This window comes from Antechinus flavipes, chromosome 2 (assembly GCF_016432865.1).
Source record: "Antechinus flavipes isolate AdamAnt ecotype Samford, QLD, Australia chromosome 2, AdamAnt_v2, whole genome shotgun sequence".
In the NCBI taxonomy this organism is placed as follows: domain Eukaryota; kingdom Metazoa; phylum Chordata; class Mammalia; order Dasyuromorphia; family Dasyuridae; genus Antechinus; species Antechinus flavipes.
In genome coordinates this window covers 603,154,878-603,172,699 of record NC_067399.1, presented here as the reverse complement: position 1 = coordinate 603,172,699, position 17,822 = coordinate 603,154,878, and the positions used below count along the sequence as shown (strand labels likewise).

General features: G+C 36.0%; 1 protein-coding gene across 12 annotated transcripts in view; it reads right to left on the bottom strand.

The window, feature by feature from the left end:
- The window catches only part of TACC2 (transforming acidic coiled-coil containing protein 2), a 228,748-nt gene that overhangs the window by 29,024 nt on the left and 181,902 nt on the right, over positions 1-17,822 (bottom strand). For 5 of the 12 annotated variants that reach the window (XM_051981574.1, XM_051981580.1, XM_051981576.1 and 2 more), the window contains 6 exons: positions 17,370-17,673; positions 7,562-7,623; positions 5,683-5,798; positions 4,152-4,317; positions 2,084-2,224; positions 1,042-1,131 (listed from right to left, as the gene is read on the bottom strand). In XM_051981574.1, coding sequence (XP_051837534.1) covers positions 1,042-1,131; positions 2,084-2,224; positions 4,152-4,317; positions 5,683-5,798; positions 7,562-7,623; positions 17,370-17,673 — 879 coding nt within the window. The remainder of the gene's footprint in view (positions 1-1,041; positions 1,132-2,083; positions 2,225-4,151; positions 4,318-5,682; positions 5,799-7,561; positions 7,624-17,369; positions 17,674-17,822) is intronic. The other 7 variants (XM_051981579.1, XM_051981581.1, XM_051981582.1 and 4 more) reach the window with 5 other exon arrangements.

The window sequence follows — 17,822 nt, the reverse complement described above, 5'->3', positions numbered from 1 at the left end:
GAAGAATTGCCTGCACCATTAGGAACAGAATGGTTTGAACCAGGATGGAAAGAGCACTGTGAGGAATCAGGAGATTTAGGGTCTGGTCTTGGTTATAGCACTGATTCAGTGCTTATTCTCTGGCAACTCACTTATCTGTAAAATGGGAGTAATAATATCTCTCTAATTCACTATTAAGATGGAATAAAATAATGAATATATCAAAGTACTTTGAAAAGTATAGGTGTAAGCTAATTATATTTCTTTTATCATTAGCATTATTATGATGATCATTATAATTATGGATGTCAGTGATGAAAATAACAAAGATAACTACCCTCAAAAGCTGGACTGAGACTCTATTAGTGATCAATCTCCATTATTATAATCACAAACCATATGGAATTTTAGAGTTGAAGAGGATAAAAGAGATCACCAACTTCATCCAACATCATCCTTTCGTAGATGAAGAAATTGAGAGAGGTGACATGATTTGCCCAACATCAGAAAGGGCTGAGACTAGAAACTTCTCTTTAATCTCAGATTTTAATTGTCTAGGGCCGAGAGAAGCATTGAAACTTTAAAATCCAAATAATTAGTCCTTTTTCTCAGTGACAGATCTGTACTCTACTATCAATAAACATGTATTAAGTGTCTATTATGTGCCAAGTACACACAAGCACGTACACACACATATAGCTGCTCAAGAATAAACTCTGCATTTAGGACTTAAAATGGCTTTTCATCACCACTAAATTACACTGGCCCGTAACTGCTGACAGCATTCTTGCACCGTATTAGAGGAATCTGGCCGAGGCCGAAGAGTTCTGCAAGCTGTGCCGGGATTTAGCTCCTGAGTTTAATCTGCAGGGACTGTGTCGCTCTCTGCTCCTGCGAACATGCTGTTTTGCAGGCTCCCGGCATCACACCTGTGCATCACACCTGTGCATCACACCTGTGCATCACACCTGTACATCACGGTTAGGAAAGCTGCCTCCTGCCTCGTTACTGACACACATGACACACCCAGGTAGCAGTGCATTCCAGGCAGGGAGCAGGTACCTTGGTGTCTAAGGAGCTGAAAGAAGCCAGGGCAATCTGTCTGGCTAGCTTCAGCGCTTCTATCCTCATGACCGCAAACTCTAACTCCTCCTGTTGGGTGGTGGCGTTATGAGTAAACCGTGGGGAGAAAAATGCATTAAGACAGGATGTAAATGTTGTCCACATCCAGAGAACGGATGCCACACTGAAACGCGTTGTGATGACAATTCAGATATAACACACAGAGTCAGTGTTCTTTTCATGAGAAACACCTCAGCAGCCCAGAACAACAGAAGGCTGAATTCTTAAAAATTAAAAACAATGCAGAAGCCTTTCAAATAAATAACTGCCAGAAGACAAAAGTATTGCACTTCTAAAGATATAATGATTTTTTTTCAAACTTTCTAATTTTGTGAAGTTTTTGGTTGTTTTTGTTCCTTTTCCTATATGTCCTAAAATACATTTTTAATATAGTTTCCCAATAATTTCAATCACTTAAGCCTTATCTCTTACACTGCTCTCATAATCTCTAGAGAGCTGTTCATTAAGAGAGTCCTCTCACATAGTGAAAAGCAATTCAAATTGTCAACTTTAAATTAGATGCTAGATAATTATTTTGGTTCCAGATGTTGTACCATATCCAGATATTATTGCAATGGGAGTTAGAGAAGTTCTCTTGTCTATAAATAGCCCACTCAAGGGTGATTTAATACAGTCTGTCCAGTGAATAAATTACTAGAAATGTCTTTAGGGATATTGAAGTGACCTCTGAAAAATGGAGCCGTAAGGTCTATCCCCAGATTTAAAAGTAATTGTCTTGTTAACAATATAATCACAACATTCATATCATTTTGACATTTATAGAGGTAAAAATTACATAACTGGCTATGAAGAAAAGATTTTTATTTGGAAGACTTTTGACTATCCCCACCTCCTTTTACCCCCCTTTTCATACCCATTTAATTCATAATTTGGTTTTCTTTAGTGTATAGGACTTCATTCTCTACTGAGGTGTGATAAACTATAGAAAGGAACACTGACAGGATACACTTGGGCTACAAACCTGAAGTTTCTGAGCAAATATTGGGGGATTCTTTTCTGCTAAATCAGGTTCTAGATATTCAAGCGCATCACATATTGAGGTTTGATGAGATATCCTATTGAGGAGAGCTTCAGCAGAGACATAGGAATCTTCAGGAGCTGTCTACATGGTAAGGAGGATATAGAACAGAAAATAGAGGAGAGAGAGAGGAATAGCAAGTCTAGGTGAGCATCATCTACTGACCTGATATTTTTGGTTTCATGCTAAAGAAATTATTAAATTCATTGCTAATTCTTTAACAGGTATGTAGAGATTAGTTAGGTAGCAGGGAGAAGTAACTGCTATTTGAACTGTTTTGACAGTCAACACCCTCCCTCCTATGACCCATTTGTAAAAATAAAACAAAAACTAATAGGCAACTTGACTACTGGCTACAAACTGGATGGGGGCAGTTTAGGGCTGGGGATGGGGAAAGAATTGATCCATTTATTGGCTTTTCAAACTATAAGTAATAAACATATAAGCACCATCATCAAATTAAGTAAGTTTTAGCTAGAAAGGTAAATGTATTGAAAAACAAGAAAAGAGGTTTCAAATAATAATAAAAATAGCTGGCATTTATATAGGACTTCAAGATTTGCAAAGTGCTGTATAAATTTTATTTTATCTTCATAATACTCCTAAGAGGTAGATACTACTGTTATCCCCACTTTACAGATAAGAAAATTGAGGCGGGAAGAGGTTAAGTGACCTTTCCATGATCACACAACTAATGAGTGTCTGAAGTCAGATTTGAAGTCTGACTTCAGGTCTTCCTGACTCAAGGGCCTGCACTGTATCCACTGGGTTATCTAGATGTTTCTCTAAAGAAGGTAGGAGATCATTAAAAGAAAAAGTCAGCTTTTCATTTAAAAAAATGTATTCAGTTCAATAAAAGTAAAATATTAAATCTTGAAGGACACTGGTTTCAATACGTGTGTGTGTGTGTGTGTGTGTGTGTGTATATATATATATATATACACACAAACATACATATATACATATATGTGTGTGTACACACACAGGAACACAGTAGTATGTGTGTATATTATGTATATAAAATATGTATCTATTTATCTATCTATAAGCAATGAGCTTCTATATTTACTCTAGCCAGCTTCTTTTCTTATAGATTACTGGCACATGAAGGAGGAAAGCATAAGGGAGTGACTAGTGGATTCAACCTCTATCTTCAGAGAGAACGAAGAAGAATATAAATATATTTGTTTATGTATGTGTATGTGTGTGTGTGTGTGTGTGTGTGTGAATACACACATGCATACAATTACTGGAAACAGAATATCCTTCAAGATTTAATAATTTACTTTTATATATTTATATATGTGAGTGTGTATGTATACACACACACACACACACATATATATACATGTATATCACACATATAATGGGTGTTACACAGGGATTTGAACAATAGATAAAAACTTTTCTGATACTTAAGAAAGCCTATGGATAGTTGAAGAGAATGGACTTCTCTGTGTCAAGTTTCAAATTGAATTTACCACCAGTTACCTCTAAGCTCTAAGATTTCAATGTGCAAAAGGAGACAAGAATCTTTTGTTTTATATGGGTTCTAAATAAATCCCTAAATGAATCAAATGGGATCCCAGGCCTGGTTCAATCTATTGCTCACTTCAGAATATTATCTTTCTTCCTTAGCATACCTATTAATATCCTAAACAACCACTGTAAAGGATGCTAGGGAGAGTAAAAGATCAGGAGATTTATGTCTGTGACAATCTAGCCATAAGGACTCAGAATAGAAAGCAAAAACATCATCATGGTAAATAAAGCAAAGAAAAATTTAAAATAACATAGATTTACTCCTAGAATGTTCTTCTCTTCAAAGGTAATATTAAAGAGATATGACAGCATATTGTTGTTAGGCTTTGGAACTCACTATCTACTTAGTTTTTTGGATGCAGCTTGAGATGTTGCTTTTAGTCCACTGGATGCCTGCATACTTATGAGATCTGATTATCTTAGACCTAAATTTGCAGTTGTCCTTTGGACTTATTAGGTCACTACTTACTCTTTCGAGAGCATCTGAAGTCGTTCCTAAGTTCATGGGCTCTTTCTGATTTGATTTCTCTGAAGCCTGTAAGTGTGTCTCTTGATTGGGAACCAGGACTCGTGAGACCGGATGCTGGATTTTCATGCCAGCATTCACCAGAGCTTCTGTTTCTTCAAAACTTGACCTAAGAGGAGGAAAAAATTGTCTTTCATCTTTTTCTTTAGAAATCTCTCCAAAGTCAAAGAGATAATAAGCTATCATTTAGGCCTCCTCCAAGAATATTTAGCTTTCAAATGTATTCTCCCCAAATAAGATGGCAGATATTAGGGAGTCCCTACAATTTGGTACAAATTGTACCATGCACCATGCATCTATATATGGTAGAACTAAGAGAAAGCAAGAGCCTATCTACACCTCTAAGAACTGAGGGCTGCTTTTAAATCATCACACAAGGGTGAGGGGAGTCAGCAATCAGCTTCTAGATCTCTTCCGGCCAGATGCTTTTCTTAAAGATTATTAGCAAATAAAGAAAGCAAATAAAGTTTTTTGAGACTCCGGGTCTATCTAGTAACATACATTATTTACATCAGAACATGAACTAAGGTTATATATATATATATATATATATATATATATATATACACACACACACACACACACACACACACACACACACACATATATACTAAAACAAAATTAAAAGGGAGAAAAAAGTCCCACATGAGAAGCAACTAGGTGGTTCAGTGGACAAATACTATGCCTGAATACTGAATACTGCCCTGAAGTCAGGAGGACCTGAGTTCAAATCTGGTCTTAGACACCTAACATTCCCTAGTTGTGTGACTCTGGGCAAATCACTTAACCCCAATTGCCTCAGCAAAAAAAGCAAAAAAAAAAAAAAAAAAAAAAGAAGTCACACATGTATATATTTTAAGAGATTTAGCCTTAATTCAAAGCATACTTATTCTCAAAATGATAAATTTTGCTTATCAGGTCTGGTTAGGCTAGAGGTTGGAATAGGGGTTGAAAGGTCAATAACACAGAACCACTTCATTTTGCTGCTGTTTTTAATCAAATTGGATTCTTTGTGACCTCATTTGGCAAAGATACTGGAGTGGTTTGCAATGTCCTCCACCAGCTAATTTTACAGATGAGGAAACTAAGGCAATAAGGTTAAGTGATTAAGACCAAATTTGAACTCCGGGACATCTGACTGCAGGGCTGGTGCTCTATCCACTGTGTCATCTAGCTCCCTTAAATGATGATAATTCCTAAAGGTCACTTGGACCTTATTATGCACTTTGAATTTGAACTTTTCCATAAGTGGCTTCTTCCCAAATAGAATGTAACCTCCATGGAACAGGAAGAGACTTACTTTTTTATTAATATCCTCCCCAGTTATTATCACAAGGATTGGACCATAGAAAGCATTCAATACTTTTTCATTCATTCATTAAAGTAGAAAATATTTTAGTATCATTTATTTACATTTTTTAGTAGCTATCAGTATTTAGTAATAGGCTTTTTATTTCACATAAGAATAACGTACCCTGAACATGGAGTTGGGGAATCAGATAACCGAACTGGAGGAGATTTGACTGGACTCTCCTGAGGGGCATCGAACATAAGATACAAAGATTGTTTCTTCGGGGTTCCATCATCATGCTGTGAAAAGAAATGAAATTAATTCTAATTATTAAATGAGTACAATATGGGTAGAAATCAATGTGAGAGAGCAACTGGTGACAGACAAGAGCAAATTATTCCCTAAAAGAAATCACTTTTTAATATAAAGTCTTTACATCCTTTGTTAAGCAATCAAATAATTATGACAAACAACAATTGGATCTTAAACGGATGAGTTAATACAGCCACTATCTATGCCCCCAATTCTAGTTAATTTCTCTGCAGAATTGATTTGTATGCAATACAGTGGATTCCTCTTTAGAATCTTCTCTTCTATGGGTCAGTCCAATTGAGGGTTGGATAACTCTTTAGCGGTGACAGAAGAAGTAAAGATAGTGGTAATGACAGATAGTTGCAGATTCCCATTTTATAGAAGCAACAACATGTCTCTCTCTATTCCTAAATGTACAGATACACTGTGGCCTGAGGAAAGTACTAAAGGAGTAAAGTATGTGGACTAAGAAATATAGATTTATTAGATAAACAAGCTATGATAAACCAGGGTTTGGACCCATATACAAACAAAAGAAAACTAAAGAATTCACACAAAACCACAATCTGGGCCCAACATGCCGAGTCATAAAGTTCAAACACAGAGTAGGGCTGCATCTGTTGCAATGTTAAAAGCTTTACTAGAACAGGGACACTGGGCTCAGACAACCACTTGTAGGGGGAAGTGGTCAGGATGGTAGGATGGAAGACAGAGACATGGAGGCCTTTAATTATAATTATATTTACATATAATTTAATGCAAGCCAGAGGAGCTAGGGAGTTAACTAAAGGTCAGGGGTGATAAAGAGCTTTCATTACCCAAATTTTAACAACAATGATAGTAATAGTAGCCGACAATTGCGTTGTTGGCTAGATGGCATGGGCAGCCAGGGGCTGCGGCCCATAGAGTGATGGGCTTGGAATTAGGAAGACATCTTCCTGGGCTGAAATCTGGCCTGAGACACTTCCTAGCTAGGTGACTCTGGGCAAGTCACTTAACCATTTTTGCCTCAGTCTCCTCTTTTGTAAAATGCATTAAAGAAGGCAAGGGTAAGCCATTCTACTATCGTTACCAAGAAAATTCCAAATGGGGTCATGAAGAGTCAGGTCCAACTTATTTGACTCAACAGCAAGAAATTAAAACTTACTATGTGCCAAGAACTGTGCTAAATGCTGAACAATTATTATGTTATTTACATGTTACAACAATCCTGGGCCATTATTATTCCCCTTTTGCAGATGAGAAAACTGAGGCAGACAAAAGTTAACTGACGTAGGTAGATTCAAACAGCTGGTGTGTATCAGGCTGTATTTAAACTCAGGTCTTCCTGACTCCAGCCCCAGTTCCTACCTAACTGCCCTGAAGAACCCAGGGCCACCTACAAGGATGAGACATCAGAGTAGATTCTATTGGATGGGAGTTTTGTTTATCTTAAATAAAATAATTCTCTTCTCAGAAAGCTTAAACTTTAATTTCACAGAGTAAAACACTCATGTGATGTGATTTTGTGGAAGAAAGTGGTCATACTCCCTTATTTATTTCTTAAGATTACTTTGATTTATGCTGGCTACTAACACAGACACTAAACCCTGAATTTTCCATTGTCATGCTTTTATTCTGTCTGTAATAAGAGAAACACACTCAACCTACCATTTGCTCTTGATTCTTATGTTCTCATAACATTTACAGTATAGAACAGTAAATAGAAGCATAATAACTGATGTAACATTTAGCAGGTAAAAGAACTTACAGGTAAGTTGGAGCCGATTTTCTCCATATATTCTATTTCATAAGAGTTTCGATAATCCAGCTCTGCAAAAGGAACAAAGACCAATGTCAAGATCATTGAAAAAAAGTCCACTGGCCTATACCCTGCAAAGTGGGGACAAGTCTTGTTTTCAAAAGAGGCCATCTTGCTCCCTCCCCCTGTTTCAGCGCTGGTACCCTTATAACAACTAAAAGCCTAAATGCAAGAAAAAGGAAATCATTTCCCTATTTGCTGTTGATAATCTGCCGAGAAACTGCTGCCATATAAGATCAATAGATGCTTTAAGTAAATTAAATTGTAAGTTAAAACTGTCTTCATGTATGGAAGTGATCATATCTCTTCTTAAGTTTACAGGATTACAGAAAATTGGGGTTATGTAGGCTAGGAATTCTTAACTTGGCATCTACAAACCCCTAATTGGACTCTTTGGTTGAATAGGAAAAAAAAAGTAAATATGGAGAGAAGAATTGGTGAATTATCAGAGTGAACTTGGATGTGAAAATAAACAAATTATCCCCTGATAAAAAAATAAAAAATTAATATTATTTTCACTAACAACTAAAATTTAAATTTCCTTTAATTATGAATTTTAAAAAATCATTCTAAGAAGGGGTTCATAAGTTTTACCAGACTGCCAAGTGACACAAAAAATGTTAAGAGTCCCTTATTAATAACAACCCTTTTACTTAACGAAGAGGAGACTGAGAGCTATATATCATATGATCATAAATTTAGAATCATATCAATCCTCTCATTTTGCAAATAATGGAAAGTAACTTGCTCGAAGCCACACTGGTAGCAAGTAACAAAATTATATTTTCAAATCACTTGCTCAATCAAAAAACTCAAACATATAGCTGATTCTATTGTATAGATGATTCACATGAGCATCCAACTTTTTTGAAACAGTGGAATTTCCTTGAAATGCTTACAAATAGCACAATTGACTCTTCTTTGAGCTCTCAATACACTCCTGTTTAAGGGTAGGCATGGAACTTTTAAATTTAGACTTTTATAACTTCTTCCTGGCTACCTTAGGTAATAATGATATTTTTGTCAATTGTAAAGACAAAAATTTCTCAGTTGGATGGAGAATACACTGAGATTATTTCTCTAGTCTGCTTTTTGTTCAATCTCATATTTATTTGAAAATAAGCTCAGAAATTTTAGGAATATGTTAGAATATTGCCAGAGTCCTAAACCAGATCTGTAATAGGCAGCTTTAATTTTCTTTAGAGAAATAAGGATTGATATGGAAAATCCTAATCTTACCTGGAGCACTAGATCTGTCTTTTGTTAGTTGGAGATGGTAGCTCTGACTAAGGGTTTTCAACTTAACTTTATTAGGGAGAAATTTTGGCCACTATATCCTAGCTGAGATGGTTGTCCTGGTCCTGAAGGAATGAATGTGCCATTGCATATTATAAAAAAGCCCAGAGCAGCAAGGGATTCAGTGAGGAGCAAGCTCAGATACCATGCCTAGAAGAAAAGCCTCAGAGACCCCAGCGCAGCAATTTACCAAAACAAGAGCAGGCACATTAAGTTCAATAGAGCAGTGAGTCAAGTGAGGAGCAAACACAGAAAAGTTTAGTAAAGCAGAGATCCCAAGCAAGATAAACAGCTATGTGAGGACATCTCTAGACGTCATCAGAGTTCCTTCAGTGAAGGAGGAGTTAATCTCTCTTCCACATACATTCCTCTTATCTGGACCTCTTACATGTAATCTCTATTTATAATCATTGTCTTCACTTATGGTATATGTATTTATGGCAGTCTATGTCCTATCCTAACACAAAAATGTTCAATTGCAAATCTTTTTTTACTCTCCAACTTCATTAAGGGTCTGTGCTTTGAACTAATACTACACTTTGAACTACCATACTACACTGCTTTATGACCTTAAATATCATTTGAAACATTTCTAAAATTCATTAAATTATTTTAGAGTTGATCCCATTCATAGGTTTGGATGTCTACTTAATTTCCAACCCTTTTAAGGTAATTTTTAAAACAGATATAACCAGACAGTAAAGAAGAATCCTCAAACATTTTTACCTGAAATATACAATTACAACTTATTTCAATTTCTTAGACTCAATAAATAGATCATTTATGTTTACAGACTTAGTCTAAAATCCTCAGCATTAACACCTCAGGGAAGTTCCTCATTGAGTTCTTTAATTTTTATTGATTAATCCTTGGGAATATAATTTTTAAAATAAAATATTACTTAATAGGATTTTAATACAATTTCTCTTATGTGTTGTCAAGAGTCAATAAATTAGGATGCCAAAAGATGTCAGCAGTTGTCAGGACTCCCTCTATTTCAAATAATTTTTGCTTTAAGGAATCAATTACTCTTGAGAACAAAAATAAATATGTGAAATAATGGAATCTAAAAATAGTTTCCATCTTCTTGTAGGCCTTAACCATTATTGATTTGTATTTCTTGGTGAATCACTTAAGGAAAAAATGATGGAGAATTAGACTAGCTGGCGTCTCACTTCCTTTCTAGCACTATTGTTGAATGATTTTATAATAAATACACACATATAATATGATGTTGACAAATAAGAAAAATGTTATGAACAATATTCTTTATAATCTAGGACCAAGATTTGTCTGTTGCTTAAATCATAGAAGTTATGTTATATGAGCACTTTCAGTCCTACTGCTTTTTATTAAATTGGTGAGAAGAATAAATGAATTAGCCTGTGCCCAACCTCATGGTATTGTTAATGTGACCCTGGAAATGTATGTCCTTTAATTATTCAAAAGCAATAATCTAGATCCTCTTACCATAGCTGAAAGCATGTATATTAAATGTGATCCCCAAAAGGAAATAAAAAGGTTTTCCAAGAGACTTTTCTTTCAGTTTCTAATCATTGAATCTGAGTCAAGTTTCAAACCTTCCATCTCATCTGATTTATTTCTCCTGTACAACTGCCCAATTTCATCTGTTTCCTTCCCAGCATGGGAAATGTTAATTCAAAAATAGGGCATTTAGACGAATAATAATGTGTTGAGTCAGCTTAGAGGAAGCTTAATTTTATATATGATCATCCCTTCTAATTATGATTGGACTTCTCTATGAACCTAAAGCATTCGTGTATCTATGTCTCATTTTTAGCTATATTCGGTCTCTTATATATAATTATAGAATTATGATTATGTCTATATCCAAAGTGCCTTGTACACAGCAAACTGAGTACATAAATGTTTGTTGAACTGATGAGTCAAGTTAAGACCCAAAGATTATGAGGCAGCTCTTCTATTTAGCAATGCCCTTTCCATATAACTTTGAGAAAATATCCCAGCTGACTTGGTGTCCATATTTTAGTGGTGTTTCCTTTGCCTTCCCTCCATAACCATCAAAGGAAAGAGGGACCACATTAGATGTACATCAACCCCAAGACTGACATTGAACATCATCACTATGAATTCTGGAGACTGAAAAACCTTAACCTCACTTCCTTCAAATACCAAAAACTCTTGTCTCATTAAAGGAATAATACTGTTATTGTTAAATATGGATGTTTCAATCACGCATGCTTAAAGATGAAGAAAGGAAAAGAAAGTGAGAAGTTGTTTCAAAACAAGTCCCATCAGTGATTTCATCACAAGATTTTTGGTGAGTGAGCATTTGGGATCATGACTAATTCACCTTTGTGGGACAACTCCAGAGTCATGGCAGAACCTTTATCATAGTAGAGTAGAGGGGGAAAAAAGAGCATAGTGGAGGACTTTTAAAGGAAATCTTCATGATGATTCTTTACTTTTCTTATATCAAGGTACTATTGGGGGTAACTAGATTTTCAGAAAAAGGCTTGAGCTAGTGAAAAATTATCAATTCTAATTTCTGGATGGTTTAAAAATGCCCTTACATTAAGGAAGAGGGATAGACCAGATCAGTGTTCCTAACTCCTTTTTTGCAGAATTTTCATTATTTTAGACAATTTTTGCTAACCCTATTTTAGGACTTTTAAGAAAATGGATTTAGAATTAAAAGTGACCTCTGAATTCAACAAGTCCACCCCTTCATCTTACAGAGGAAGTAAGTGAGGTCCAGAGAGCTTAAGGGATTTGGACAAAGTCACACTAATAGCAAGGAGAGACAATATTCAAACCAAGTCCTCAGACTTAAAATTCAGAACTCAGGAGAGTGTGCTATACTGTGTTGAACTTGAAAAATGGGAGAAAAGAGCTTTTTCATGGGAGAAAAGCGCTTGAGGAGACCTCATAGTGTAGCTAGTCCATCTCCTCTCATTTTACAGATGAGAGAGGTGAAACTAAAAAGAGTAAGTGTTGACCCATGGTCTCATAGTAGGCAGAAGACCCAAGATATTCTGATTCCCAAGTCAATATTATTTCCACTGTATTAAGTCTTTACTCCTGGGTTCCTAATTCTTGCCTCTGAGCTAATATATGAAAAGGTGTGTTCCATCATGTAGTAGGGATAGAGAAACACTGAAATGGATGGATTTCAAAGTGCTTTCTAGAGTTGGGATTCTAAATACTCCTGGTCTTCATTAGAAAAAAAAAAGATTCAAAAGACACATTTACAGGGTCTCATGAAATGAAAGGAGACGTCAGAATCATATAAGTTTCTTCCTCAAAAAATCATTTGTATGCATTTGGCTTGACCTTGAACCTCTCTCACTTCCCTTCCCCATTCCACTAGCTTCAGTGACTTGCATTTTCAGCATAGACTGATGCACTCTTGAAATCCCTGATTATAGCACCAATCTTCAAGTAGATATAAAGTAGATATAACCAATGATTAAATTACCAATACATGGTCATATACCTGGTATTGTTGGGATATACCTGATTATATCCCCAAGTATCATGAATTCAACAATTCAACTTCTGCCTCCATATACTTATACAAGTTATTGCTCAGCCCTGGAATCTATTCCCTATTCACCTTTACCACTTAGAATTTTTAGTGTACTTTGAAGCTCATCTCAGTTGTCACCTCCAACTCAAAATTTTCTTAATTCTGGCAATTATTGGTGATCTTCTTCCTGCTCTCTCCCTCTCCCCACTTTGTCTTTTTCTGCTTCTCTTTTCTTGTCTTCTTTTTTCTTCTATATTCATCATTTTTCTCCTCCCCTTTGCCTTCCTCTCCTCTCCTCTTTCTCTTTCTCTCCCTCTCCTTCTCTTTCTCTCTCTCTCTTCCTGGAAAGTAGGGCCTTCCATTTCTGCCTTTGTGTGTCCACCATCTAGCATAAAGCTTTGTACATGGTAAGCATTTCATGAATATCTTTTGAATTAAATGGATGTAAATGTGGAAGATGATCCAGTAAAGTTTTGGATCTAGTTTTTCCATCATTTCATTGAAAACACACATAATCAAAAAGTAGTTTATAGTGGTCAAGACATCACTGGATCATAGATTTAAAACTAGAAGGTATCAATCTCCTAGTTTTCTAGATGAGAAACTGAGGGAGGCTATAGAGATAAAGTGACTTGGCCTACCAAATGGAAGGGCTGTGACATGAAGCAAGGTCCTCTGATTGTATCCTTTCTCTGTCCTATGATGTATCCTAAAGCTGTAATTATTTTCATCCAAATTACAACAGACTGCTAATTTATTCACTATGTATTAGCACTTCACAATTATATAAATGGACCATTTTCAACTCCAATGCTCATCACAAACATTTACATGTTGGGAGCATTTTGTTTCTGCTGCTGCTGCTGCTGCTAGAAATGAATGCCTGTTACATCAATCACAGCTGGAGCGAAGCTATTAAAATATTGGGAGATAAAGATGAGTTTCAGCAGCCAAAGTTTAACAACCTACTATCCTATAAACTTCTGTTAGGAGGCTTTTCCCCTCTTGAAAAAAGTGCACATGTTTGATTCCAATTAATAAAACTCAGACACAAAACATACACATCAGAATTAGTTTGCAGATTTGTTAAAACCTAGTTGCAACAGCAGAAGAATAAGAATGGTATTGAAATGCTTTTCTTAGTTTAATGTTGTCTGAGAGATGAGAATGTTTAGTATATAGCAAACCCTAGGGAATAATTAACCAGCAGAAAATCCCTTAACACAACAGGTGCCATTGAAAATATCAAAATGGACATGTGTACCTGCTGATATAACAGTGTCTTTTGTCCCTGAGATTAAAAACCTTTCCTCTTTCCAGACATCTAACTCCATTAAGTGGTCAAGTACCAACAGTACTGCCAGTAAGCTCTCTCCTTCAACAGTGGAGGAAGATTGTGCTTTGTTGATGAAATATTCCCAATCTGAATGTAGTAAATATGAGGAAGACAAGTTTCCTTTCAACAACTACCAAAATAATTAAGGGGAAAAAATTCCACCCTCTTATGAGAGTTCAAGGAGGAAAAATATGGGGAGTGTGCTTTTTGTCAAGCTCCATAAAGGCAGCTTTCAGAGATATTCACACAGTAACAGGGAAATGTATTAAGTGACTCACAGAGGAAATTTTTTTGTACAATTCAGAGATTTCCCATAGTAAAAATCAAACTACCAAGGGGAAGCCCAGTTATTTAAGTAATCTCAAGAGGAAGCATTGTATGATATAATTACTGTTATCTGGATTTTTTGGAACATCACACCACTCAGCACATAAGGATGGTATGGTCATTAGCATTTAATTAGAATCTTGGTGCTCTTTCTATTATTAGCAAAACAGTTGGAAAGAATGCCTTCAAATGGAATAAAAATTCAAGTTTCTATATCACTGTAAAGTTTAAACTGTATTTTCCTAATAATAATGTTATCCTTTCTGGTACTATTTCCCAAATGGATTTTGAAATCATTTTCAAACCAAATGTTATTATTGAGGCAATTCTTGTGTTATAAACAATAATGAGAAGTTAAAACTGCTCATGGAAAGCACAGGTTACTATGTAGTTACTATATACTTTACAAGTTACTATACTATACTATATAATATTAGATGGGTTTCTACTGTATTAAAAGCTTAATAATATTGTGATTAAATGTTACATGTGTAAAGGGCTTACTTAGCACAGTACCTGGACATAAATATGGATGTTTGTCCATTCTCCCTTAATAAAACCATGGATGGAAGAGTTAGGACATTAGTAAGGACTTAAGTAAAGCTTCTTTAAGAGTAATTAGTTTATTACCACTCATATGAAAGAGTGTTCCAAATCATTATTGATCAGAGAAATGCAAATTAAGACAACTCTGAGATACCACTACACACCTGTCAGATTGGCTAAGATGACAGGAAAAAATAATGATGAATGTTGGAGGGGATGCGGGAAAACTGGGACACTAATGCATTGTTGGTGGAGTTGTGAACGAATCCAACCATTCTGGAGAGCAATCTGGAATTATGCCCAAAAAATTATCAAATTGTACATACCCTTTGATCCAGCAGTGTTTCTATTGGGCTTATATCCCAAAGAAATACTAAAGAAGGGAAAGGGACCTGTATGTGCCAAAATGTTTGTAGCAGCCCTGTTTGTAGTGGCTAGAAACTGGAAAATGAATGGATGCCCATCAATTGGAGAATGGCTGGGTAAATTGTGGTATATGAATGTTATGGAATATTATTGTTCTGTAAGAAATGACCAGCAGGATGAATACAGAGAGGACTGGCGAGACTTACATGAGCTGATGCTAAGTGAAATGAGCAGAACCAGGAGATCATTATACACTTCGACAACGATATTGTATGAGGACATATTTTGATGGAAGTGGATTTCTTTGACAAAGAGACCTGAGTTTCAATTGATAAATGACGGACAAAAGCAGCTACACCCAAAGAAAGAACACTGGGAAACGACTGTAAACTATCTGCATTTTTGTTTTTCTTCCCGGATTATTTATACCTTCTGAATCCAATTCTCCCTACGCAACAAGAGAACTGTTCGGTTCTGCAAACATATATTGTATCTAGGATATACTGCAACATATCCAACATATAAAGGACTGCTTGCCATCTAGGGGAGAGGGTGGAGGGAGGGAGGGGAAAAAAAAAATCGGAACAGAAACGAGTGTCAATTTAATGTAATTATTAAATAAAAAATTAAAAAAAAATTTTATCGATGTTCCACTAACAGCTTAATCATTATCTCTCTTTAGAAAACTCCCAGATCTAGATATCCATATCTCATCTCTCTTCTGAGTTCTAATTCTATATCACTGATTAATTATAAATTTGTCAAAGAAAATTGGTTTGGCAAAAGTATTGGAGAACTTTGTATAAGAAATGTGTATTTCTTTCATATTTGGTAATTAAATATTGTATCAAAACCGAGAAAAAAAAAAGAGTAATTAGTTTATCTCTTAACAAATTTCTGAGAGTCCTTTTTAAACTGGCATGACTATGGCTTTATCTTGGGGAATTGAATTCTGAGAGCACAAAAATTTAACACATATATTCCCTTAGTATCCTAAGAAGTCAATATAATAATTAATTCCTCCTCATCCACTCAAATGAACTTGTCATTATTTTTTTTTATTATTTTCACATCATAAATTACAAAATTGATTTTTTTAGGATGCAATTTATGCAACCAGTACAGGTTATCAAAAGTCCTAATTGCAACTCTAACTTTCAGGAATGGATCACTATGGTCAAAGATTTTATCGTTCCATAGACAGTCTAAAGAAGTCTCAATCTATATATTACTAGGACCACATTCAAATGATGTCTATTCTGGTCAGACCTGGCAAAATTTTCATTCTGATAGTCTAGCTTTGGCCAACCAAGTGTAATCTTTATACCTTCATGAAGCATCAGAGTAGGAATAATACGCTTAAAAAGAATAATGATAACACCTTCTCTTGATGTAGGCCTTTTTTTCCAAATACGTGCAAAGATAGTTTTCAACATTCACCTTTGCAAAATCTTGCGTTGCAAATTTTTTCTTCCTCCTTCCCTCCCTCCACACTCCCACAAACAGCAAGCAATCCAATTTAGGTTAAATACGTGCAATTCTGAAGCATTTATTAAGTGCCAGGTACTCTAAGTGCTGGAAAAATGAAAAATACACGTGTGTTTGCGTGTATATGTGTGTGTGTGTTTCATTATTATAGGGAACTCTTCGTGTAGAAAGAAACTCCCCATCTTGATAAGGGTCATTCACATCTTAGAGAGTTATCTGGGCCACTGGGTTTTTAGAAGCCTGATTATGGTCAGACAGTTAGAAGGTATCTGAAATGGGACTTAATTCTAGGTCTTTCTGGCTGATGTATGCACTGGGCCACATCTCGAGATACGTATTACTAATCTTGTTTTACAGCTACTGAAACTAAATCTCTGAGAAATGAATGAAACTGCTTCCCCACGATCACAAACAGGCAGGTGTCCCAGTATGTACCTCTCCTGAATTTCAAAAATCTGTGCCTCCAATTGGGTAGGTAATATGTTTTTTGATTACTTTTGGCACACTTTATACTCATTTGAAATTCATTTTTCTCACACTCCACAGAATTAGGAAGAAATCTAGGAATCCAAGAGGAAGTTGCAAGTTTGTTTAGATTTCCTCTCTGACTGTGGGTTCTCAATTGAAAATTCTGACCTGGTCATTTCAACTGCCTCAGTCCCCACACCTCGGCAGCCTCAGGGATCATTAGGAAATGCCAGGAAGCGTAGCAAAGGCCAGCCTGGTGCTCAGTGCCTCTCCCCTTCGGGCCTGGGCCCCTCACAATCACCAGCGATGCATACATAGAACAGCAAAGCTCGGTCAGTTGCTGGGCTCCACGCATGTACCAAGTGTAGCTTTAGTCTTCAGGACTCAGAAAGAACATGCAAAACGGTGGCCCAAATTACCTGGCTTCTGATTTTCTTTATGGTCCTTCACTGCCTGTTGCTCTTTTGGAGCAAGTTTTTCCAGGTTGGGGTTGGGGTCCATATGGCCATTAATTTGCTTACCCTCTGTGGGAGAATTGAATTTGGTCTCATTTACAAAAGTTGACAGGTCAGAGGGCTGGGGGTAATCTTGCTTGTCTGCATCTAGCTCCACTGTCATACAAGTCCATTTCTGATTGGTCACTGCTAGTTTTTCCTCATCAGTTGCATGCACCACAGTAGAGATCACTGGGGGTGTTTCTGGCGTAGGCAGTGGAGTGGGATCCTGCAAAATACAAATAACAGCCGGTTTTTATTCATTCTATTTTCAGTCAAGAATGTCCTTTCCCTCCCAGAGCTATGGGGTGAATCCTTCAATGGTATATTTTATATTAAATATTTAAATTCCTCTTCCTCAATTTTTCCTGACTTTTT